Genomic DNA, 25002 nt, shown 5'->3' with positions numbered 1-25002 from the left:
CTCCCCACATCCCAGTACACAACCCTCCCCTCACACACAGCCACTCCCACCCCTCCAGCTGCAGCCCCTGGTGGGGGCATTGCACCTTTCCCTGGCTCCAGCCGTGGTCACACCCCCCACCCCGTGCTCCCCTGCTGTGCCCCCCCTTATGGCTTTGCATCTTTCCCTCTTGGCTTCCCCACACACACACTCCAACCATGCTCACACTCTCCTGTGCTCCCCTGGCCTCCCACCCTGGCTCCAGCCACACTTACCACCCCCCCCATGCTCCCCTGCTGAAGGGTGTCTGCTGCCCAACCCCCTGCAACATCTCCCCTTCCCCTCCTCCAGGGATCCTCTCCTACCCCCTCTCTGTTCCTCTCCTCCTGTTCATCTTGCTGCACCGTCTTCCCCTCCTATGGTACCCCCTTTACCTACCCAGGTTGGCTTCTCCCCCAGGGCATCCTCTGCCGCCGGCCCCTCTCCCCTGGTCTTCCACCTCAACCCATCCCCTGAAAGCTGCTGGTTCCCTGGCCCCTCCATCCCTCTTCCCCGAGCCTGTGGCTCCTGCACCCTTCTTCCCTTTTCGTATCTGCCTCCCCACTCCCTTCTCCCTTGGCTTGGCGGCTAACTAGTGCTTTGGAAGTGAAGCAATACAAGCCCGAGCCTTCCATGCCAAATCCCCACCCATCCAACCCTTCAGTTCAGCCCCCAACACGTACCCCTCCACCGCCACCCCTTCCAGACCAGCTTTTCCAGCTTGGCTGCTGGAGGTCTTTGCTGGGCAAGGAGCAGGAGCAGGTGCATCGGGGAAAGGAAAACCCAGATACAAAATGAATGCAAAAAAAAAAAAATTTTTAAAGAAAGCCAAGGCAGTTTTGCCTTTGTAGGGTGCAGAGTGCATAAGGCAAAAAAGGAAGCAGCATTTCCTTTGATTATCTCCAACTTTGGGATCTTTTTTAGGGTGACCACCTGGCCCTGAGTTCATTGATTTCTCCCTTAGGGTGACAACCCATCGCTTGTTTTCAGGTGTATTGAAATGTATTAAAACTGATCATAAGAACCATTTTAAATGTGAAACTGGAGCTTAGATAATTGCACTGTATACTTGAGGGCAGTCGCCATGTACACCTGAGAGAAAAAATACATGATATGCGAAGGGAAAGACTATTTCCCTAAAATCTCCCTTTAAATAAAGCATTATCCCTTATCGTTCATAGGGTTTTCCCTTATTTCCATGATCCCTGTATAAGATCCAGTAAGATCCTGTCTTTCTGTATCCCATTTGGGCCCCTTCACCCACCAAAGCGGAGGGGAGGGAGGGAGGAAACACTTATTAAAAACCCAAACTGCTTATGCAAAAGAAAAAAAATCATTTTTTTTTCCTTTTGCCAAGCCGCTCGTTGCATCCGTGCTTCGGTGATTTGCAGCTTATCCCTCCTAACTCTCAGTAAATCTTTCCACTTTTATTATTTTTCCCCCCTTCTGCTGCTGCAGGCGTTCGCTGCTTTTTATTTGTCTTCCTTCATAGCAAAGCCAAATATGTGTATTTCACACACACACCAAAAAGCGAGTCAGGCTGCCTTTGGAGCAGTTTAAAGGCACAGGCAGGCCACTTGCCTGGATCATACTGAAATGTGGATTGGTTCTGTTAAGAGGAAGATGATAAAAAAAGAGCTGATTTCCTGTCTTGGAACCCAATAAACTGAGTAATAATCCAGTAACGCTGAAATGAGGTGAAATATCCCCATGCGCCACACGTGTCACGCATAAGATTATTTTCTCTTTTTGTGTGTACGCCCAGTGCAAGAGGCTGAGCTGGACTCAGCTGGGCTCCCTACCTGCAGTTCAGTGTAATAACAGTGACGCTTGCAGACAGATGGCACCAGTAACACTTTGACTTTCCACTTATTTCTCAGCAAGGCTGATTATTCTTTCTCTTGTCACCCTTCCTAAGGAATCCAGTCCTATAGCAGGTGCATAGATATGAACCACTTGGCCAGGCTTCCTTTAATTGGCTTCCTTTTTCATCCTGTAAGGCACTTTCGGGCTCTGGCTCAGGCAGGAATCCAGTGGATGAACTGGGAGAGAGAGAGAGAGATTGGGTTGAGGAGCTGTTTTTCTGGTCTCCAAGTTGCCTTCCACCCAAATCTTGCAGGTGGTCCCATCGGGAGCTCTGTTGGTTTCTCAGATTCAGTGACTAATTCTGAAAGTCTGAACTGAAATTTAGAATAAAACAACAGCCTTGAGCCAAGAAATGCCTGGATTGTAATGGAAGGAAGCAGCAGAGGTTGCTGACTTGCGAGGTTGTAAAAATCAGGAATTTCTGAGGACTAGAAGAAATGAAACAAAACAAAAAACTCCTGGTGGCTTTTGAGTGGTAGAGGGTGAGAACAGAGAAGTATATTTTCATAGGCATGTTACTAGGCAACCAGGGAGGAAAAAAAATGAAGTTTGACTTGAACTTGCTGGCCTCTGCCAGTTTGGCCAGAGATCCGGGGACAATGTGTCAGGGAGGCTGGCCTGGATGTCTGTGGATGTCCAGACTTGGCCCTGAACTGAGAACTGCTGCAAAAGAATCAACCGTGTCTAACTAAGTGACAGTCGAGAGGGGTGGATTCAGCTGCATATTTATTTATTCCTGCTCTTGCAGCAGGTCTGTTTAAATCCACTTCTCAGAAATATTTTTTTCCTCCTCCTCGTCGTTATGGTGGATAGACAGCTAATGCGGTGGAGATTATAGCATAGGACTGGAAGGCAGGGGACCTGGCAGTCTAGTGGTAGCTCTGCTATAGACTAGCTGTTTTACCAGGGGGCAAGTTCACTGGCTCTCACCGTGCCTTAGTTTCTCCAACTGTAAATTGGGAATAATGATACCTGGGAAATGAATCTACCTATGGACAGGCTACTTTCATTTATGTTTATAGAGAATTCTAAGTGTCTTGAATGAAAACCGCGACAGAATTGCAAAGGAATATTATGTTGTTCATTATTAATATTACTGGTGCTTAGGTACCAGTGTGATGAGTACCCTGTAAAAATACTCTATCATCAAAGGGATAGCGTCCTTACCTTCAAACCTGTAACTTACCCAGTGAAATTTACAAGACTGTAAAAACACAAGCAGCATCATTTATGTAGCTCGGTTTTTAAAATGTGCCTGCTCTTTCCATTTTTGTTTCACTGTTTGCCACATCGCACCACCACCGCCTGTTGACCTCAGAGACAGAGAGGTCACAGACAAGAACCAGAGTGGAGTTTGCTGGCCAAATACAAGTCTACTGACTTGAAAAAGTTCATGGAAAAACAAACGTGGCCAAACATTTCTCTCTCTCATTTCTTCTTTCTTTCAAGAAAGAAAAAATAATCTCTGGCAAGTTTCCTTATGAAACTCTGAGCCAATGATAACTGTAGCTGCGAGGGAGAAATCCAGAGCTCACTTTAAGAAAATGCATTTTGCTGTGTCAGCTTAAACAAGACAGGAGAAGCAGTGGGTGTAGCTACATTCTCTGCAGCTAGTACCAGGTTTAATTCTTTATCATTCCCTTGACAGATTTTCCTCTCCCTCTTTCATGCTCTCAGTTTAAATGGGCTTTTACATGCAGCTGGGTTCAACAGACACACAACAGCTGTAAATGAGTGACTGGGATATAAGAGGGGCAGGTGTGCTGCTATAGACAGGAGAGCTGGGGTGAACTGGGGTTAGATCTAAGGGTCAGGGTTAGGGCAAGGGTCATGGGAGCAGGGAACTATGTACACACTACAGTTACGAACATGTGCTGTCCATAGTTATCTGTGCTGAGTGGTGAGTTCTTTGTGTGAAGCTGAGACCATTAAAACCCTTGAGATCTGAAAGGTAAAGCTAGTAGCAACAGGCCTGGAGCTCTCAGAGAAGAAACAGGAAAAACTCCATTTTTCTTTTTGATCTAAAGTTTAAAAAAATTGTGAAATCCATCATTTGCAAGCAAGAAGACTGTTGGTTTTTGTGGTGTGTGTGGGGAGTGGATGAAACGGGAAGGGATGGGGGCCTCTTGATGGACAAATTCTGCAGCAGCCTAGTTTTTAGAGCAGGAACTAGTTTATTGAGTAGTTGATCCAAAAAAAAAAAAAATCTGCCTAATCCCACCAGAGAAAAGATGCATGGCTGTTTGAGTATTATATAGACCAAATTCTGATCTGTCTTGCACTGCCGTTAATCTGGTGTAACTCCACTGACAGCAATGGAGTTACTCCAGTTTTATATGACTGGAACTGAGAGCAGAATCTGACCCTATCTAAGTGGGCCTAAGCAAGTTTGAGGGAATCTAGAGGAAAGTCAAGGGCCCTGGCCATGCAAAGACTTAAGCACAGGCATACTTTAACCTCGTGAGTAGTCTTACCGTCATGTCAAACACGTGAATAAAGTCACTCATATGCTTTAAGTGTTTGCAGGATCAGGGCATAGGAAAACACACATGGGGACCGGAAGAAGGGGGGATAGATACTGTTGTAGGTTCTTTGCTGACTTAGGTTAAGCTCACCTCTGTACCGTTCCTAAGTATATTGTAGATATAGTTAGGAGACGTATATTTATAGCCCGTCTGCACTGATAAAGAGAAGAGAAGCCCCAAGATGGCCTAATCTGCTCCGTGGAAACCAGGCACCTGTCTGACAATACTCAGCACTCTGGTTTCTCCTTATGTCCACTGAAAGTTTTACCTGACGGCAGCGACGGGGTATCTTTATGAGGCTTCCCATTTTCCACGAGAGTCTCTATCAGAGGCAGGAGAGCCGGGGAAGAGGCCCATTCCGGGGTGGCAGTTCCTATGATCTTGAGTAGGATTTCCAGGGCTCCCTGTTCTATTAGGGAGTAAAGAGGAAGGAAGAGTCACACCAGCCTGTACAGCACAGCCAATAGAAATGCCCTCTTTGGCCTCGCTTACCAAACACCTTCCAACCCTGTTGAAGTCAACAGGGAACTAGAGAGGTGTAAAGGAAGCCAGGACACACCCCGAATGCACCCATTACATCTGGGTATACCTGTATCTCATTGTATTATTACGTATATGAAATGTGTCTTTACTTGCCCACACCTATGCATAGCTACTCAGATATGTATGGGACTATATAGTATTCTGTAGAAATCTGCACATATACATTCACTCATATGTGCAGTAAGACAAATAGAGAAGCACTGTGTGCATTACTTTTAATATTTAATATCTGTATTTAAGGTAGCCCCCGGAAGCCCCTGCTGAATTGGGGCCCCATGGGGCTAGGCGCTCGGTGCTGTCCAAATGCATAGGAAGAAGAGCCCCCAGCCCGAAGTGCTCACAATCTAGTTCAAGACAAGACACAAGGGAGTGCAACAAACAACAGAAGGGAAGGGGGAGAGCGGCTAAAGGCGGCAGCAGCAGCAGCAAGACCTTGTGGTTATCTCGTCCAGCTCTGGGCACAACTGGATGGAGCTGAAATCATAATAAGATTTTTTCTAAACTAAATAAATAGCACGGATCCCCTGCTGGCCTCTCTCTCTAGCCACTGAGAGTTTGGAGGTCTGACGGTAAGAGGGTGGGTTAAGCAGAGGGATTAGTGGGAATGGGTGCAGGTGTCTGTCCAGGGAAGTTGTTCCAACCAAAGAGGTGGCAGACAAAAAAGAGAGAGATGGCTGTGGTGAGGGAATCTTGACCTCAGTGGTGGAGCTGATGAGGCCGGGTGCTGCAGCAAGAGACAAGTGTGGAGAAGGAAGGGAAGCTGTCAAGACCCTAGGAAGCGAAGCCGTGGAGCTTGAACTCGGCATGGGAAAGCCAGCAGAGGGATTTCATGACTGTGGCAGATGCATTTTTATACTGGCGCGAGGGCAGTGATGTGGATGTTGGGAAGAGGAGAGGAGAGGGCTGGTGAGAACAGAGAGCATGGAGATGCTGAGGAGGAGGAAGCGAAGATGCCGTGGGGGTATCAATTATACATTTGCCAACCAGAATAATATGTGGCTGGATATGCAGTAATAATCTGCAGGTGTACATAATGCAGGTAAAAGATGTCACCTAGAGACTGAAATTGTCTCTTTAGTCTCAGGTCAGGTCCTGTATGGGCAGCAGCAAAGCAGGCATCCGCTGCCCCCTCAGCTACACAGACCATGTCTAGCCGGGAGACGGGGATGGTCTAATCCCAGGTCTCGGTGCTCGAGGGGCAGCTGATGTCAATACCTGTCCTTTGAGACTGACAAGCTCATTGAACATTGGCCATGAGATGGAAAGGAACCATCCAGGGCCATAGACCTTCAGCAGGTGTCAGTGGCCAGGGCAAATCTCAGTCAGATGTTACTTTTTACCTAGCTCTTTGATGCTGATGATCTAAGGGGGCGCTGGTGTTTATTTCCGTTCAGCTGCTTGTAATTTGTTCCTGCAGGTGGCAGGATAATATGCTCGCTGAAATCCACGGCCCTCTAAAGGTCTGTATGTTCAAATTCACCCGCTGGGAGGTTGATCTTTCAGAAAATGACTCTGAATTCCTTGTCACTTTCTGTTTTCATCGGTGCCTGCTTCAGACTAGTTCTGCCTGTTACGCAGTCACCAGCTTCCTGCTGATACAGCTCTACAAACTCAAGCTGAAGCAAATAGCTGCACTTGTGGCAAGAATTTGGCCATCCGGTGACAGATGCTAGTGACAGGTTAAGTTCACGCTAGGCCTCCAAAATTTGCATGAGTAGAATTTGCAGGGCTACCTGTTTGTTCATGCAAAGCCCTGGTCCGTGCACACAGACACAGAGGTCTACAATTTATTAAATTGAGACTGGGTGTTTTCCTGAAAGATCGGCTCTAGGAATAGGTCTGAGAAAGTGCTCTTGTCTGTGTTATGCAGCAAGTCAGTTCTGGTCTTGGAATCAGGGGAGGTGGAACAATGTATATAGTGGGGGTACTGAGAGCCATTGAACCAAACTGTAAATCCTGTATATAATGGAAATTACTTCAAACCAGAGGGTGCGGCAGCATAGATTCCAAGCGTAGTTCCAGCACCTACGCTTGGAATCTATGAATCTATAGGCAAGCAGTCACAGCCATAACATTTTTAAAGGTAGGGGCCCTCTTGGAGTAGATAACACTCAAAACTTAATTCCCCCTATAGGTGACTCCTGGGGAAGTCAGTGGGAATTCCACATGCAGAGGGTTTAAAGGATCAAGCCTACTTGCAAACAATATTCTGTAACACTTCTGCCCCTCTGAGTTGGCAGCAACAAAGGCCGGGTTCAGTATTCAGGGGTTCCGTTTCAGTAACACAATGCATAGCCGGCTCGAGCCCCCACCCAGTGACCTGGGACACTTACATACCACACCCTCCTGGGCGCCTCTAGGAGGCAATACTTCCCCTCTCGCAAGCACGGAGTCTGAGTGTAGCAAAATCTTTTTAATAAAGGAAGGAATCAATGCGGCATCCCTTTGGAGAAACACCACAAACAGAGTTATAACACAAACCATAACCACTCCCCAAATACATTTGGCAATGTCCTTTACCCCTTAGGGTCTTAAGTCCAATCACTCCAAAGTCCAACAACCCAAAAGTCTCTGGTCAATGCCACCCCAGAATTCAAGAGTCTATCTGTAGAGGTCCCTCCCCCCAGCCTGGGTGAAAGGGGCACCTTACATGGTCCAGGGCCAACTGCCCTGCATCTCCGTGGGTTCTGCTTCCGCCTTCTCCACAAACTGCTCCGCCTTACCAGCCACTCCACTCTGTTCCTCCAGCCGTCCTCACAAACTGCTCCGCTCCACCAGCTGCCCCATGAGCTGCTCCAGTTGTCCCTGCAAACTGCTCGGCTCCGCTCGCTCTGTGGGCTGCTCCACCCGTTCCACAGTTACTCCACTCTGCCAGCCGCTCCGCTCCACCAGCTGTCCCATGGTCCACTCCAGCCATCCCCACAAACTGCTCCACTCCGCCAGCTGCTCTGTTCCACAGTATAGCTTCAGGCTCCCCCACTAGTTAGCACAGCACTCGGTGCTCCCAGCTCAGTAATTTCAGCTCTTAGTGATCTCAGCACATAGTAGGGGAGCCCCAGTGCTAGTGCCCCATTAGCCCAAAGTGAGTTCAGCTCAGTAACCTGTATCTAGATTCTTAGGGGAATAAAAAGTCAACTCTGACATTCCACAGTGGAGAGGTGGAACTAGTGCATCTGGCTCCATAAGGCACCTACCCTACCAGGCACAGATACCTACCCCCACCCTCTCTCCATTCAGTGGGTTTTGAAACCCATGTCCCTTGTCTAGCAAGTACCACCCAACTGAGGTTGAGACATTTCTGTCACAAAGCAGTCCCACAGCTCCCCATTCACACAATCATGGTGACAAACTTTTTTTTTTCTCCTGCCCCAATAACAAAGAAATTGGGGATCCCAGAGCTGTTAAAATCACCATCCCAAGCTGCTGTGGGCTTATGCTAAGTTGACGGTGGATGCCAATGCAAATCTGTCCTCACCTTTTGAGATTCTTGACATTCTTTCCACACTCCCTACAATTCACCACCAGACGTAAGGATACAGCTCATCCTGACTCTGCTTACAACTCTAATAACGATACTTAGTTTTTCCCTAACACTTTTGTTCTTCCAAGGATTTCAACTGGCTGTTCAAGCATTAATTAAGGCTCACAACACCTGGTGAGTGGTGAAAGTTCTATCCCAAGAGAACTGTGCCTGGTGTGATTGTTTTAGCTTTGCTGATGGGGATAACCAGTCTGGGTGTTTTTTAAGGTGGAGAAGGTCAGTCTGATAGGTATGGAATGCAGTAATTACTGAGCTAGCATCATAGATTGAGCTTGAAGAGGCACTTTTTAGTCAAATTTGGTCCAAAAAATTGATTTTATAAAACCAGCACAAATGTTTCCATTTGATTTGTTTTGGCTTTAATCATTTGTTTGTTTAATTCAAGTGGAATCTGTTTTTTTAAACAATCCTTCTGCTCCCTTTTAATAACCCAAACACCACCACCTTGCCTTAGGACATGAGAACCAGACAGTGAAACTGAAAATGTCTTGAGGCAAAAGTGAAACTGACTAGCTGGTTTTCATTTTTAAGCCCCAAGAAATGCAAAAAGTACACAAGAATCTTAGTGGAAAATTAATTTTGTTTTAAAATTTCTAAAAATGATTTTAACAAATGTAGGTGTTGCTGGTAAAATCTGTTATTGTCATATGATTTTTGATCTCATTTGGAAACAATGCATGTGGATAGACTCTTTGTACACAATTGTGTAGCACATAATGCAGTCATACAAACTGCTTCATGGCCTCTAAGGTCATAGAAAGAGGCACAGTTTGAACATAGAACACTTTGCTAAATTCAATAAGTTATGCAGATTTTTATGGAGGAGCAGTATAAAAAAAAAAGTGTCCTTTCCAATCATTCTATTGGATAATTTTATGACCAATGAGGGCCTGGTAATAATGTATGGGTGTTCTGTTCTCAGGCTTCAGGGTATAAGATGTTCTCCTCCGGATAGCAAGAAAGAGTTGTGTTCCTCACTATACAGCTTGATACAAACAGCTAAGTGCATTATGGATTGTTGGGGTGCTGGGGTTTTGGGGGAACAGGAGTTGCCTTGCTGTGAAGTATCAGATATAAGTTATTACCGGAGGCAGGTAGCTGACCTAATGGATGAAAAATCTCAGCTAGTATGACTTCTCCTTTGTACTAATTGGCCAAACAATGTGTCATGTTATACAGCGGTAGCCTAGTGAGACATCTTCCTACCTGATGTAACAGACGACTGTGCGTGCTTAAGGACAAATTATGGGGCCCCCTTGTGTGGGTTCACTAGCCAGGAGCCCAAAGTGGTACTTTATGGATTGGCCAGCGCCCAGCATAGTAAGGATGAAACGGTGATTAAAAATATCCTGTGGTCGGCAAAGGATGAATCAACACAATGGATATTTTTCCCTTCCCTTTCAACTCCTGTGGGTCTCCAGCCACCTGCCTGTATCCACGTGACCTCTGCAGTCATACAGCCAGACAATGGGTTGTGTCATTCCCACCAGCCCTCATGAGCTGGATTGGGCCAGTGTAGGGATGAGAGACCCTCTCGTGGTGCTAGAAGTGGTGGTGGGGCGCAGTGGGTGACACCCCCTCCTTGAGAACCAGTACTGAATCTAGTGCCAGGTTGGAAATAGCAGGGAGTTGGTACTGCGCCAGTTCCCTAGCACTGTGCTAGGGGGCGCTGTGCTGTGAGAAATGGCACTGGTGATGCGGCCCGGAGTCGCTGTGTTATGGACATTGTGCTGCATGCAGTGCTCTCTCTCTCCCACGGTTCCATCCGGCTGCGGCCGTTCACCATCCAAAGGCATTTTTTAGAAGAGCTGGGATATCGGCCCTGGAACGTGGCCTGGGTACTGGGGTTATCTAGCACAGGTATGTACATGGCCCCTATCACCACAGCATGGGACCCACTCACAATCTTTGATCTCACGGGGAAGTCTCCATCCCTGGCAGTTTTTTAAACAAGGTTTGATGTTTTTCTAGAAGACCTGCTCTAGTTCAAACAGGAGGTATTTCGGGGAAGTCCCGTGGCCTGTGCTACGCAGGAGGTCAGACTAGATCCTCACAGTGGTCCCATCCATCTTTAGACTCTGTCTCTGTATTCATCCTCTGTATTCACTGCCCGTTCATGGGGGAACGGAAGGATGGAGAGAGTAAGTGACATGCCAAGGTCACACAGGGAGTCTGTGTCAGAGGAAGGCATTGCATCCATGTCTCTTATGTTTTGGGGGGTTGTAGCACAGACAAGGAAAGTGCTAGGAAGGATTGGGGGTGCAGGTTCAAATCTGGCTTGGGAAGCAGAGGTTTCAGTCTGCCATAAAGGAAGGGAGTAAGCATCAACCTGGGAGAGGAATTGCCTAGGGTAGCAGCCAGGAGCAGAGTGAGTAGTAAAAGGATTAAATTGGCTGAGCGATTTCCTGCTGATGAGATCTATTAGAGAGTAGAATAGTTTCCCAAAGGAAGAGGCAGAAAGCTGGTTGCTTGCAACGTTAAATACTGAGCAGCACAATCTCATGCTAGTGCAGAGGTGGGAGCGGATCATTCAACCGATCTTTTCCACCCGACTCGAGGGACATCCTTGAGAATCAGGCTGGAGTCCCAGAGTGGAGTCCTGTGTGGTTCAGATGCTGAAGGCACAAGTCACTAGGTTAAGTTTCTCGTTGGGTTTTACTTTCTCTCTTCCAACACATGCATCCGCCCGTTTCTTCTGCAGTTTGACAACGATTGTGCTCGCTCTTCTCTTTGCCCTCCTTCTTGATAGTGCTGGTGAAAGGTGACGGCGCGAAAGACTGAAATCCTCCCTCTATTTGTCCTCAAACCAGCACAAGATTCCTCCATGCAGTCCCCTTCCAATGCACCTCACCCCTTTAGGGATGACACAAAGGTTCAGTCTCCATGGCCCATTGAGTGCTTGGCTTCTCTGCTCAGGCTGGCAACAAGGGCCCCAATGTATTAGAAATGCTGGATTTTGTGATGTGGAGACATGTCCACCAGGAACAGGCTCGTGATTCCCCACCCACCCCCTCTTCTACCTCCCCTGCTCATTTCTACTAGGCCACGGAACAGCTGTCAGATGATAACAGCTTTCACTCACTACTTGCCTGCCTTGGAATCAAACCAGAGTCCTGGAGGTGAAAGGCCCCCTATCCTATTACCAATCCCCAGAGCTTTTTCTAGACCAGGGGTTCTCAAACTTCATTGCTCCACGACCCCCTTCCGACAATAAAAATTACTACGCGACCTCAGGAGCGGGGGACTGAAACCTGAGCCCGTCTGAGCCCTGCCACCCTGGGTGGGGAGACCAAAGCCGAAGCCCAAGGGCTTCAGCCTCGGGTGGGGGGAGCTGTAATCTGAGCCCCACCGCCCAGGACAGAAGCCGAAGCCTGAGTCCTGCTGCCCAGGGCTCGGGCTTCGGCCCTGGGCCCCAGCAGGTCTAATGCCAGCCCTGGTGACTCCATTAAAACCGTTTGAGAACCACTGTTCTAGAGTTTTGTGGCTACCTCTCATGCAGCTGTATTTAAAAGGGAGTTCAGCATCTGTAATGGAGCAGATCCCCAACTCTAGAGTCCCCTCTTCTACCCACTTGGAAAATAACAAAGATCTCCCCTTTATCTGAACATTGGCCTTGGGCAAAACCACTCCCCTATTCTACAGCAATAGCCAAAACTTCTGCAGTCCTACCCCTGGAATCTCTAGTGTCTGGGATCCTCACTCCCGAATACTGTTGTATTTTCTGGTAAAGGTCTCTTTTTCCCCTTAGCCTCTAGGCCCTTCCTTGTTATGCTTCGTTGGGCCTGACTTGGTTTTGTTTCATTAACTCTGATTTATGTTCTAACAGTGCTGTCATTTCAGCAGAACGTACATGCACGTTTCTATCAGGCTGCAGCAAAGTGAGCCGGGCTCCAACTGAGCCTTAGGGAAGGCTCCAGCTAGCCAGAGAGAACAGAGTTACTAACCGTCCCAAACTCACAGCTCCGCCCCATGCCTCTCCTGTTGAGTCATCTGGCACCAGGGCCTGAGGAATGATTTCTGACCCTTGCTGTGTGATGTTTGTTAGGGTCCTGTTCCAACCTGCCGTACCCCCTTCATAGCAATGCAGCTGAGATTTTTTTAGGGGAGCTCATTCCCGCTTTGGGGTTGTCTCCTGGGGCCAGACTCCTGGCAGCTCAGGGCCTGGAATGCTAGGCTGTCCTCAGGGAAGAGTCTCACGTTCCCATTTTTCGCGTAAAGTTTTGAAACTTTTTTGTTACCAATAAACACAGCCATGAGGAGATGTCGGCACCTCTGATTCCGACCTTCTGGTGCCCGTTACCACCAAGCAATTCATGGGGCTGTTTACAAATCATTTTCTAGAAGAGTGTTTCTCTCTCTTTTCCCCATCTCCCTCCTTGCTGCTTGGAATCCCTTGGAGGATGGGTAAGGGAAGGACTTGTTAATTTCTCCACCTATGGTCTGTGTCTGGTGGAAGGGGGTGCAGAGAGAGTTAACCATTTTAACCTCTGATCATGGAAACAAAAATACCGGTCCTGACAATATTGAATTTAGCTGCCTATCTGCTCTCCCTCTGTTCATGCCTCTGCATCTTCTGTAGTTCCAGAGGTCATGGAGAAATCCCCATCTGGAGAACTGCTAATCTCTCCATCATCAAGACTGAAGCTACTGCAGCTTCCTATTGTAAGCCTGATTTTGAAATAGCTCTTCCCCCACAGCCCACTGTAGCCTCACCAAATCCAATCCAGTCCACCTGCCGTTCCCTTGTGTGGTCTGATGCCTGAGTCAAATTGCTTTTAGAAAGCACAAGGCCAATGAACCAAGGCAATTGAGAGAGAGGAGTATTTACACTAGAGGCCAGATCCTCAGCTGGTTTAAATCCACACTGCGTGGCTGAAGTCAATGGACCTTCATCAAATTATGGCGGAGGGAATTCTTACCTTCAGTGTTTTCATTCTTTGGAAAGCTTCCTAACTGTTTTATTTGTTTGATATTTGTGGCTCATCCTAGCTCAAAAATGGCTTGCACTAGGAATGCCACAGGGGTTTTATTTTGTTGGCCTCACTGAGGACTAGCACCTGTGATGGCTTTAGGAGCATTCGGTGACCAATACTGCAAACACTTACTCATGAAGTCAGTGGGACTGTTTGAGTGAGTGCATGGATTTTCACCTGCGTAAGCCTTTGTGGGACTCCTAAGTTATTACAGGCAGTTAAAATACTTGTGTGGTTGAATAAAGGGAGTTACAACACACTCTACCACTGTATCCCTACGCCGCCAATAACAAAAGTATATTGCAGGGACTATTTTACCTCTCCCAGTGACAGAAACACATGAGCATCACAGACAGATCATGCTAAGCTAGTGATTTGACCCTCTGCCTGCACCGATCGGGCCTGCACTTGTAATGCAGACTGAAAAATGCAGGTCTAAATGAAGTCGTTCCCCTGGGTGCACCTTTCCCAGGCACTAAACTAAGCTGCCTTCTTCTCCGGCTCAGCCCAGGTGCATCACGGTCATTGGGTTAATGCGCTCCCAGGCCTGCATTTCAAATCAATCCCATTTGTTTTAGAACAGCCGGGTAGTAGCACTGGTGTAAAACACCTTCCTGTCCTTTGTCACACATAGTTACTCCCTACAGGCGAGCAGCAGCTGACTCAGCAGAGTCTTCTCCAGCGTGTTGGTGCAGAGGGGAGACGCTGATTGGTTGAGAAGGTCCCAATGTGCCACTGGCCCAAATAGCTCCTCTGGAAGGGGAAGGGCAAGCCTTTTGTGTCACAGCTTCGTGCAGCTGGGATTGACAGATGGCTCAGCCTGGGTTTCCCCAACTGGGTCTAGTGTGCTAGAATGTTGGTGCCGGATTCTGAGCTTGTGGGCTCATCGAACCGAGAGATGGAGAAGAGCTAGGAGATCCTCCAGCCATTCTCCAAACCATCGCAGGGTCGTTGCTTACAGTACCTGCTCCAGTGCGTTATTCTAATCTAGTTCTAATGGTCTGAAATGATGACTCGGGAGACAAGGTCACACATCACATTGTATCGGTGAAGTATCTGTGATATCTAGCCTAAATATTACCTCTTCCATCACTTCTAGTTAGACCCCTGAGAGCCACCTGAAATCATCCTCTGGCTGTTCATGCTGCAGATATTTGTAGGCTGCTATGATGTGTCCTGTTGATTCACCACTTGGCTAAAGTAGGCCAAACGTTGGCCCATAGTTCAGTCCATCCAGTCCCCTGACCACGTTTGCTGCCCTTCTCTGAGTGGCCATCTGGTGAGCAATACCCTTCTTTTAAGGGGGTGCACCAAACAGAGCAAAACATTGCCAGAGGAAGGGACGGTCATCTTGCTCCATGATGCAATGTTGTTGTGATGTTTTTGTGGGGTTCCAAAGAGGCTGGAGCTCGGCCATTCTCAGTGGTCCCAGATGCCAGAACAAGGAGCAATGGTCTCAAGTTGCAGTGGGGGAGGTCTAGGTTGGATATTAGGAAACACTATTTCACTAGGAGGATGGTGAAGCACTGGAATAGGTTCCCTAGGGACGTGATGGAATCTCCTTCCTTAGAGGTTTTTAAGGTCAGGCTTGACAAAGCCCTGGCTGGGATGATTTAGTTGCTGTTGGTCCTGCTTGGAGCAGGGGGTTGGACTAGATACCTCCTGAGGGCCCTTCCAACCTGATATTCTGTGATTCGAAAATTGCTCTTTTCTGCAGCCATATATCACATTGCAAACTTGCATCGGATGTGTGCTCCACTTGCACCCTGGGACACGTTCAGCATCACTATTTCTCAGCTTGCTCCCTCCCAGCGGGGACGGATGTTTCAGATTGTATTCCCTAGGTGGCTTTGCGTCAGTCATTCCAGCTGAAGCTGCCCATGTTTCTAATCTGCTCCCCCCCCTTTGGGGGGGGGGGTTCTGTCCACATTGCTGCGTGCGAGTCCTCTCAGTTTAGTCTTATCTGCAAACAAACATCACTGATGCGCTCCACACGCAGTGCAGTAGATCCTGGCACTGACCCTTGGCAGTCCCTCTGAGAGTCCCCTGCAGCCCAGAACTCTGCCACTCACTCTTACCAAGCCCAAAGCCCGTGGCAGCTGATCACGTCCGACTTGAGCCGTCCCTCTTGCTTAGAAGGACGAGGTCCCTGAGAGCTGGCTCAGGCCCTGGCCTCTCTCACTCCTGCTTGTGCCAAAGGATGCTGAAGCTGAGCTCAGTGTGCCTGGCTGGAGGCTGGGGCCCCTGATCTGTGGGGGCATGCCAAGGAACTGAGATCACCAGGTGACTTCATCGGGGCATTGGGCCTGAGTGGGAACCCTAAGGCGGAAGGCCTCATGCTGACCAGCTTCCCTGTCTGCCACCTACTCTCCTCTCCCCTCCAGCTCCCTGAGGAACGGGGTCATTTGTTCACACAACCGCTGTCATTACGGGGCCCGTCCCGCCTGCCAGGGTTTCCTAAGCAGCCTGTTATTGTTAAGTCATTATCATCTGGTTGTACAAGTTCTCTGCCTCCTACCTGATCCCAGCAGCCTCCAACAGGTTCTGTGCAGTCCCTCATGCCCTTCGCTTTCACAGCAAAAGGAAAAACCCTGCCAGGTGATTGGATTGATTTGAAACCTGCACACCTCCTGGGCGTGGTGATCTGTGGCACTGAGACTACTTAGAGATTAGTGAGTCTGCTACAGCCTCTGCTCTACACGTGGGCCATGTGGCTTTTAGGTCATGGAGTAGAGATTCATGCATTTAGCTCCAGAGGTCCCAGGTTCAGTCCTGCCTGCCGATGACCGGAGTCTGTCAGTGTTACACTGAGATAGGGCCTATTGCCTGTGTACCTCAAACACAGGCTCAGACCTTGCAGCTGGGTTAGATCAAATGGCTCAGGGACATGGTTATGGGCTCCCGAGCCTTACCCGCATCATGAACACGGATTCAAATCCAGGCTGGGTTAGAAGCGACAGTAGTTTGTCAGTTGTGATGTGTAGCTGTTGTTAATGATTGCTGTTGTTAAACTGGTCCTGCTCTCAGCCCGCTGCACAGGGGGCAGGAGTGCATGGCACTATGGCTGTTCTCTGCTTACCAGGGCCCATGGGAGGTTAAGGGGAGCAGAGCACAGTTTAGAGCAGCCCTGAGGCTGTTCTAACTTGTCAGTCACCAGGCAGTCCTAGAATTCAAGGAGCACAAAGGTTGCTTAAAGCAACTTTTTCCCCCTACCTTTCCTGCTCCAAGGGGTAACTAAGAATGGGGCCCACTGAGTGCATAGGGGTCCCAGTGGAGATGGGGCATAGTAGGTGATGCTGTATTCAACTCCACCCACCGTCCCAAGCTCCGCCTACATTTCAGAATTGTTGGCTCTCTCCGCACTCGTCCACAATGTTTGTATTTAATTAAGCTGCCTCCCTGCACTGGGCAACCTCGCAAGGAGCCCCAACTAGGAACAAATAGGCCAGTCCTTGCCCCCAGCAGCATCTTCCTTCCCTGGGTCCCAACAGCACTTTCCAAGGGTAAAATGGTGGGAAAGGTTAGCATTTCCTGCCTCTGCAAAAGGCAATCAGACTAACTGAATCCTCGGGGCTGGCAAGCTGCTTAGAGGTTGGCCTGTGCTGCTGTGCTGGGGTTGGGGCAGGTCCTGCTGGAGTAGGAGACAAACGTGAGTCTCCTTCCTGAGCTGTTAGGCTCCTGCATGCTCATCCGGGGACGCTCCGTCTTTTGGGAGCAGAACTGCGGAACTCCTGGGTCTTGTTCAGTCCCAGCCTGTCTGGGGGTTAACGGAGCAGGTTTCGGTGGGCGGAGGCTTTCGGCAGGCGTTAATGTGTCGCTGACGTCGGCATCTTATCCCGATTGCAGAGCCCAGCTCAGGTTCTCTCGGCCGGAGCGAGGAGAGGGATTGGGTGACAGCAAGAGGCTGTATCCGTAACGCAGCCTGGGCCGGGAGTGTGCACGCCGCTGGATACAAGTCGCTCCCTAATGGTCCAGCCAAGGAATACATGATCCCTGGCAGGATCCCACTGAGCTCCTGTTTGGGGAGGAGAGGCGAGGGGGGGTCTGGCAGCTCTCCTCACCACCCTCCCCCAACCCTGGGCACTGCTTGGTCCTCCCTTCCCAACTGGGACGCCAGCCTCATGAGTAACTCTAGAAAGCAGGAGCTAGGGAACCGTCCTTGGATTTCTGGAGCTGGGGAGCCCCCTGCCGTAGGCTCCAAGAGGTGGATCAGTGGATTGAAAACACAACCAGCTCTCCCGGATTTACGGGCTCCCACCCTCCCCTCTGGCAGGCAAAGACTCCACTAAAGTGAGACCTGATGTCTTTTGTCAAAGCTTCGTCAGCTGGGCAGTGGTTTTGCACAAACTGAACCATGTCTGGGGGGGAATAGGAAGACGAGGCTGACCGAGAAGTAAGCTTATCATCACAGTGACTGAGATCCAGCTTTGGGTGCAGTGGAGATCAGAGGACGCCAGGGTGTTGATCGAAGCAAGATAATGCTCTGGGGAATATGGAAGACCAACTCTAAGGGTGTCAGGAGCTAGACAGGTGTAAATCAGTTTGGGAAGTGCCAGGCTGCCAGCCATGCACCCCTCAAATCCATTCCCTTTCCAGGGCATCTGCTCACATCTTCCATCTCTCCCCTACCTCCTAAAAGGGATCAGAACTGGGCCATCCACTTACTACTCTGGCTTGCAGCTAAATTCCAGGTTTGCAGAATTACAAATTACAGCAAGCAGAAACAAAGTGCTCTGTTGGTGTCATTATATGGCTTCTCCCTGGTCATACCTGTGCCACTGGCAGCCCCTTCAGAAAAGAGAGGAATGCTGCATTCGAGCTGGACCAGGTCATTTTCTTGAGTGGCCACCAGATCCCCCCCAAAACCAAAATCCACGTGGCACAGTTTAGGAAGATCCAGGACCCAGGCTCCCAGTTCATGATTATCTCGGTAGCCGACACTGTACAGACAGTAGGGCAGGCTGGCCTGAGCGCTGGGCTGTACACCCTGCTTTGTTATTGTAGGGTTGCACAAAATGCCAGGCTGTACACCCTGCTTTGTTATTGTAGGGTTATTTATTAGGGTTATATGTTTTTAAAGGAAAAATTCAATCTGAACTGTTCATTCTAAAAACAGCTGCATACTAGGAAAGAGATGTTAGTTTTCAGCTGGCTCTCCCCCCCACACTTACTATTATAGCTGAGTATTCAGTGGGCGTGGGATCATGGTGCTCACACGATTCCAGCAGGAGCTGAGCACCAGTACCAGGGCCCAATGTCCAAAACAAGTTTTTAAAGCCGACGATGCTGATGCAGCTGGTGACTGGAAGACCGAGAACGGTGAGGGCGGTAATGCTCTTCAGAAACATTCCTGGGACATGTAATGAGAGTGGCGGTGCTCACGCCCGTCTCCCAGCCGCTGCCCTGCCTTTCAGTCTCCCCCCTATGTTCCGCTGCCTCGCTCTGCCTCGTCCGGTGGCCTGACCCAGGTGAATGAGACTAGCTTCTGCACTGACGCAAGCTGGGCTAAAAACGACCAGCGTCGTCAATCCCCATTCTTCAGGACGTAATCCAAACATCAGCTGGGTTTTCAGAAAGAACGTTTCCTTCCGTGGAGTAATACGGCACAATTGGCCAGGGGCGTTGTGGGAGGGGTTCTTCCTTGCTCTGGCATATCAGGGCTTGGGCGCTGCCAGAGGTAGGATGCCGCACCAAGTGGATCTCACGTTGCACCGCCTCGCTTCTTACTTGCTTTCCCAGGCTGATGTTCTGTGGTCTGAGGGCTCAATCCAATGCCTTGTGCAGTCAATGGGGGTGGCTTGAGGTTGAAGACGGGAGCGTTATGCTGTGGTACATGCTGCTTTTCTGCCCGGCTTCTCCGTTGGCCTGGTGAGGGGGATCACTTTGTACAAAGAGACGTCATTTATGCCCAGGGTGTAAGTATGGTTAATACTGTTGGCAGAGTAGGGTATTCATTTGCATGATCTGGCGAATGAGAAGACATCAGTGTAAAACCGCCGCATTTCCTGGTGAAAACCTAAACACCAACATCTAGCGACTAGTGGCTGCTGGCTGGTCATTTTAACTGACAAGACACAGACCAGGCAACTGACCGGCTCCTGTTTCCCAACTGGTTCATTCTTCCAGGTGTGATCTTTTCATGTTTTATTTAATCAATACATTTGTTTCCTCCAACAAGCAAAAACACATCATCTGCACCTGAGAGAACCTGAGTGCACAGATAAGCCTTGGGCCTCACAGAATGAGAGAGAGGGAGGATGGCTTGGTGGTTAGGGTGCAAATCTGGGACTTGGAAGACTTTGCATCAGTTCCTCCTTCTGCCAGAGACTTCCTGTGTGAGCGTGGGCAGATTTCTGTGCCTCGGTTTCCCCATCTGTACAATGGGCATAACAACAGTGCCCTGCCTCGCAAGTGTTGTGAGGCATTAGATGCAGGGATGATGGGAACCCTGTCAGGACTGAAGAAGGTACATCAGGCTGTGTTGAATCCAGCAGGTTTGAGTACGATCCTGAGAGGCTGTAATAGGATTTGCCCAGCCCTGATCGGGTTCATTGCATGCCTTTGGATAATGCATGTGAGTAGCTCCTAGGCTGGGACACTTGACTTTGCCAGGTAGCATATTTGGTTTTTCTCAGAGCTGGGAGAGGAAAAGTTCGACTTGGCAGTGATTGAAATTGTGAAGTGGGTGTGGGTGTGGGAGGCCTGGACTGACAGCTGTAAGGACCACAGGGTCTGAGTTCCCACCCTCCAGCACACCAATTCTGAGACCCTCCCGCCCTTATAAAACCCCTGTGATGATTTTGCAGGGTTTTGCCTTGCATTAAGTGCGAACTGAAGGCATGTGCTGCCACCTGCTGATCAGCAGGTGAAATGCTTCTTTTCTGTAAGTGCAAGTACCCAGGTCAGCGATTGCTGGCTGGACTGTTATTTATTGCTGTCTGGCTTGACAGACTCCTGAGGGCCTGTGAATGGCACTCTGAAATATAACTCCCATTATATTCTACCTCCCTTAAAACTTCCCCTCGTATCCTGTTGTTGCAGTGTTGCCATATGCTGTTAAACATAATGTTCCACCCCAGAGGTGGCTGTATTAGGTCCTGGTGAAAATCCCTTGTTGGTCTTTTCCTAACCTGCACCTGGGCTAGGTCAGAAAATAATTTTCTTTATGTCGATGGGTGTCTCTGCTTGTCACAGAATCGTCTTCTATGGGGCTGGCGTCCCGTCTGCCCCAAGGTCATCTGCAGGCTTATTCCTTGCACAAAGATCATCCTTTGCACATGTTGGGTTCATTGTGACCAAATTCGAGTCATATCCCCCCCCCCCCCATCATGAGAACATCTAAGTAGGTTGATATTTGTATTCCTGGCTTAGTGAGGCAGAACGATTCTGTTTCATTCTTCCCCCTGTTGTCCCCTGCCCCAGTGTGCATTTGCTGTCTCTTTCCATTGCCTCTGCCAGAGGGGCCTCTACAATAGAACAGGCCCAGTGGGAATATGGTCCAGGGTTCCACTGTCTCTGGAGGGGAGCACTATATTCACATCTAGAACCAGAAATAACCTTCTTTCACTCCAGTGGCTGTATTAAAGGTCACAAGTCAGCTAAGTACAGGCTGTCACTGGCGCACTCCTATATATAAGCACTTGGGAGCCCTGCTGACATCCCAGCTGTTAAAATCATATTGCTTGGGAGCGACGTGTTCAGATGGTCTCCCAGCCTATATGGGGGTAACTACAGTGGATGAAACAGCAGATGACTTAGGCACAGACACACACACACAGCTTGAGGCTGATCGTCCCAATAAGAACTCATCCAGAAAGATCCCCCTGCACTGCAGAGACTAGATATACGCTGTTGGGGGTGACTTAGCCACCGCAAACATGCACTCCCCTCTGGTTGGACCATGACACTCATTCTGCCCCAGCAATGCTACACACGAGGTTTTAGGGTGGACCCTGTGTTCAGCTACCTAAAAGGAACCTCCCAGCTCTGCCAAAGCTCCCCAATCCTGATGCAAAGCATCTCCTGCTATTCCCCTCCTGAGCCCTTCATCTCTCTGGCAGCTGCCCCCAGACCTGACCTGCTGTCTCGAGCTAAGCCTGCCAAACCCTGTGGTGATTTTGCCTCTGGGCGCAAATGAAAGGCAGCAGGAGAGAAGCAGGCCATCCCTACCACCATCTCCTCCACATTGGGATTGGCCCTCTGAGCCCCACGCCCCAAAGAGATGATGGCTTTTCCGCCCAGCCTGAAGGCTTCTCCCCAGCAAAGCTGAGCCAATTCAGGCACTGTGTGGAAACTGTTCGTGGCGTGGCTTTGTCCTGCGCGTCCCAGCGTCTGTCTGTGCATGTATGTGACAGGCAGAGTGTGCGCATTCGGTAACATGCCTGTGCCTCTCTTCGTTCGCTGTAACAATACACAGCAGCCTGGGACCTATAGGGACCACTCCCTGACCCAATGTGACTGAGTCTTGTGAGAGTCACAGGAGGGTGCTTTCATGGGGAATCGCGCCGGAAGGAAGGGTCCCTCCTTTATGGGGAGACGGTGCCCAAAGCACTGCAGTGGCATGGCTCTCATTGGGTTAGTCAGCCCTCCCCCCGTGCCTGCTGGGAAGGCACCGGGCACTCAGCGAGAGGCGTACATAGGGCTGGCCCCTGCAGGTTCCATGGGCAGCTCACGGAGAAGTCGCTCTACTTTGTCCCCCCTCCAGAGCGGGAATCCCGTGAGCATGAGGAGCCGACCACCTCGGAGATGGCGGAGGAGACCTTCTCGCCCAAGGTGTACCGCAAGCACGTGCGCCTCTCCGAGCTCAAGGCCGAGGCCCTGAAGAAGGATCGCAGGAAGAAGCTGACCTTGTCCAAGTTTGTCGGCGGGGCGGAGAACACGGCGCATCCCCGGGTTGCCGTCCCTGAGCTGAGGCAAGAGTTCGAGCTGGTGAGTGCTGGGTTCCCCTTGTCTGCCCCTTTCCTCCCGCCCGCCACCTAGCGCGCCCAGCAGCAGGTACTGAGAGAGAAGGGCACAGTTGCCCAGTGGGGGGCCGTATTGCCATGCAGGAGATGAGGCTTTGCCCTGCTCTCTCCTACCCCTGCACTGGGGAAATCCGTCCCTTCCAGGAGCCTAGTGGGTCACTGACTTGTGGGGCATGCGGGATTCCCAGCTCTTGGTTGGTGAGCGGGCCAGGGCTTGCTGGGCTCTCGCTGATCCTCTCGCTCCTCTGGCAGGGCCCTTGCCGCAGGCAGATGGAGGCCTCGCTGCAGGAAATCAAAACCAGTGAACGAATGATCCCACGAGCCGTTCACCTTCCCAACTGCGACCGGAAGGGATTCTACAAGAGGAAACAGGTGAGCTCCCCCAGGGGAAACTGACATGGCCCTCCCCACGACAAGGATCTGATTCTGTCAGGGCCGCTCTCCTCGGTAGCTCCATGTCGAACCAATATAGTGTGTGGGGACATTAATGATGGCCCCCAGCTCTTACACAGCACTTCCTGTCCTTAGCTCCCAAAGCACTTCACCAAGCAGAGGGGGAGCATTGTGCCTCGGTTTCCCCATCTGTAAAATGAGGATAGAGCAGTGATGTGACCTGCCCAAGGTCACTGACAGAGCCAGGAACAGAACTCAACCTGGAGCCCCAGCCTGGCAGTCTAGGCAACACTGCTGTCAGGCCACTCGGGCTGCCCTCTTTCAGCTCAGATGTAAAACCGCGACCAGGATTTCCACGAGCCTGGGCATGGGTTCCAGGGCTCACCCGTTGTGCACAAACCGGGCCGTCCGTTCGTCAGTTCTTCCCACAGTGCTGTGCCCTAGACGCACCCTGCCGGGTTCCTCTGGTCGTGTTAGTGGTGGGCTGTCTTACTACCCACGCTCCTGAGAGGTCTATCAAGTCAAGTGTCATCAGGCACCCCATGCAGCAGCTAGCAGGAAGCTGCATCTTCCCTGAATCATTTGTTAGCAGTAGTGCCTGGAGGCCCTGGCCTTGGGAATCAGGAGGGGGTCCATTGTGCTAGGCATGCTGCACACTGAGAGCAAGAGACAGAGCACATGCTCCACCTGGAGAAACGAGGCAAAGGGTGGGAGAAAAGAAAGATTCTTGATCCCATTTCACAGAGTGGGAACTGAAGCCCAGAGAGTTGAGCTGACTTGCCCAAGGTCGCACAGAGCCAGGAACCGAACCCTGCTCTCTCCTGAGTCCTGCACAGCACCTGAGCCATGGGGCTAGCCTTTGGCGAGGTCACGGACCGGTGCCAGGTCGCACCCCCTATTAGACATGACGGCTGCGTCTCGTTCCCGGCATGCGGCCATGTGGCACTGAGACCTGGGCTCTGCTCCCTGCGTCATTACTTCCCCGTGACGCGCCTGCCACTGACCTCCCTTTGCGTCTCTCTTCGCCTCCCCAGTGCAAGCCGTCCCGGGGGCGGAAGCGCGGGCTGTGCTGGTGCGTGGACAAGTATGGACTGAAACTGCCGGGGACCAATTACATGGCGGGCGACCTGCAGTGTCACAGCTTCGACAGCGGCGTCACCGAGTGAAGGGCCTGCGCCATCCCCCCCGCCCCCTGCCCCCACGCCTCCCCACGCCCCGGGACTCCGAACCCTTTCATCTCATTTCGAAAAACGAAAGAAATTGAGGACCTCGGAATCTGCAGCCCGTCCTTGCCAGCTCGGCGGCGGCGGCGGCTAACGGAGAAGAGGAAAGCAGAAGTCAAACTGGCACCACCTTCCCAGTACAGACCCCCAAAACTGCTCTCGACTCCCCATGCAGGGACGCAGCCAGCGCCAACGTAGGCATCGACTTGGGGGCTTTTCTATTGTAGGTTTGGTTTGGTTTGTTGATATGGGGGAGGGTGTCTTTTTTCGTTTGTTTTGGTTTTTAGACTAGCCAGCAACTTTCTAAACGGTCTCCAGCGAAACCAGACAAAGCCCCACGTTGAGGCACACGTCCACCGCTCAGCCCTTGCGTTTGATTGGCTTGTTTGGCACTGCCAGAGCGAATGTTGACCCTCCACTGGCACTAAAAGTCCTTTGATTGATATCTCTATAGAGAGAGATGCACAGCTTTCTGGGCAGTCGGGGTCTAGAACGTTGTTGGAAACGGGTTTGCATTTCTTTAGTCGGGATAACCGCTCCTGCCGGTAAAAAATACTGGTGGCTCCTTTAAAAAAAAAAAAAAACAGCCCGAAGATAACCAATCACCTTTGGTCTTACCCAGTCTGGCCATTCTTATGTCCTGTAGACATGAATGGCCCCCCCCCACACACACACACACAATCCTGCAAACAATTTAGCATGTGTGTAACTTTACTCACGGGTGCAGTCCCAGAGACAGCTGTGCTTAAATGGCTGTGGTATCAGGCTCAAAAATCTTTACCACCCTCTGCCAGGATGGGAAAAACGAATGATATTGTTCCTGCCCATCAAAAGAATCGTTTGCCCAAATGCAAACCTCTCTCTTCTTCTATTGCAATGGTAAGATTCAAATGTCAAGTCTGTCCCCCTGCAAGGAGCTCCATAGACGCCTAGGCCCCGGCAGAGCTTATTGTGGGA

At 50.2% G+C, this 25002-nt stretch overlaps 1 protein-coding gene across 1 annotated transcript in view; it reads left to right on the top strand.

Moving 5' to 3' along the window:
- IGFBP5 (insulin like growth factor binding protein 5) overlaps nucleotides 1-24711 on the top strand; it is a 27415-nt gene extending 2704 nt beyond the window's left edge. Inside the window, exons 2-4 of the mRNA XM_032764429.2 lie at nucleotides 22171-22394; nucleotides 22682-22801; nucleotides 23857-24711. Of these exons, the coding sequence (XP_032620320.1) occupies nucleotides 22171-22394; nucleotides 22682-22801; nucleotides 23857-23988 (476 nt within the window). The 3' untranslated portion in view covers nucleotides 23989-24711. The remainder of the gene's footprint in view (nucleotides 1-22170; nucleotides 22395-22681; nucleotides 22802-23856) is intronic.
- The last annotated feature ends 291 nt before the right edge of the window (nucleotides 24712-25002 follow it).

Source organism: Chelonoidis abingdonii, chromosome 10, assembly GCF_003597395.2.
Source record: "Chelonoidis abingdonii isolate Lonesome George chromosome 10, CheloAbing_2.0, whole genome shotgun sequence".
Classification (NCBI taxonomy): domain Eukaryota; kingdom Metazoa; phylum Chordata; order Testudines; family Testudinidae; genus Chelonoidis; species Chelonoidis abingdonii.
The sequence above is the reverse complement of the archived record's forward strand: the minus strand, read 5'-3'. Positions and strand labels throughout refer to the sequence as shown.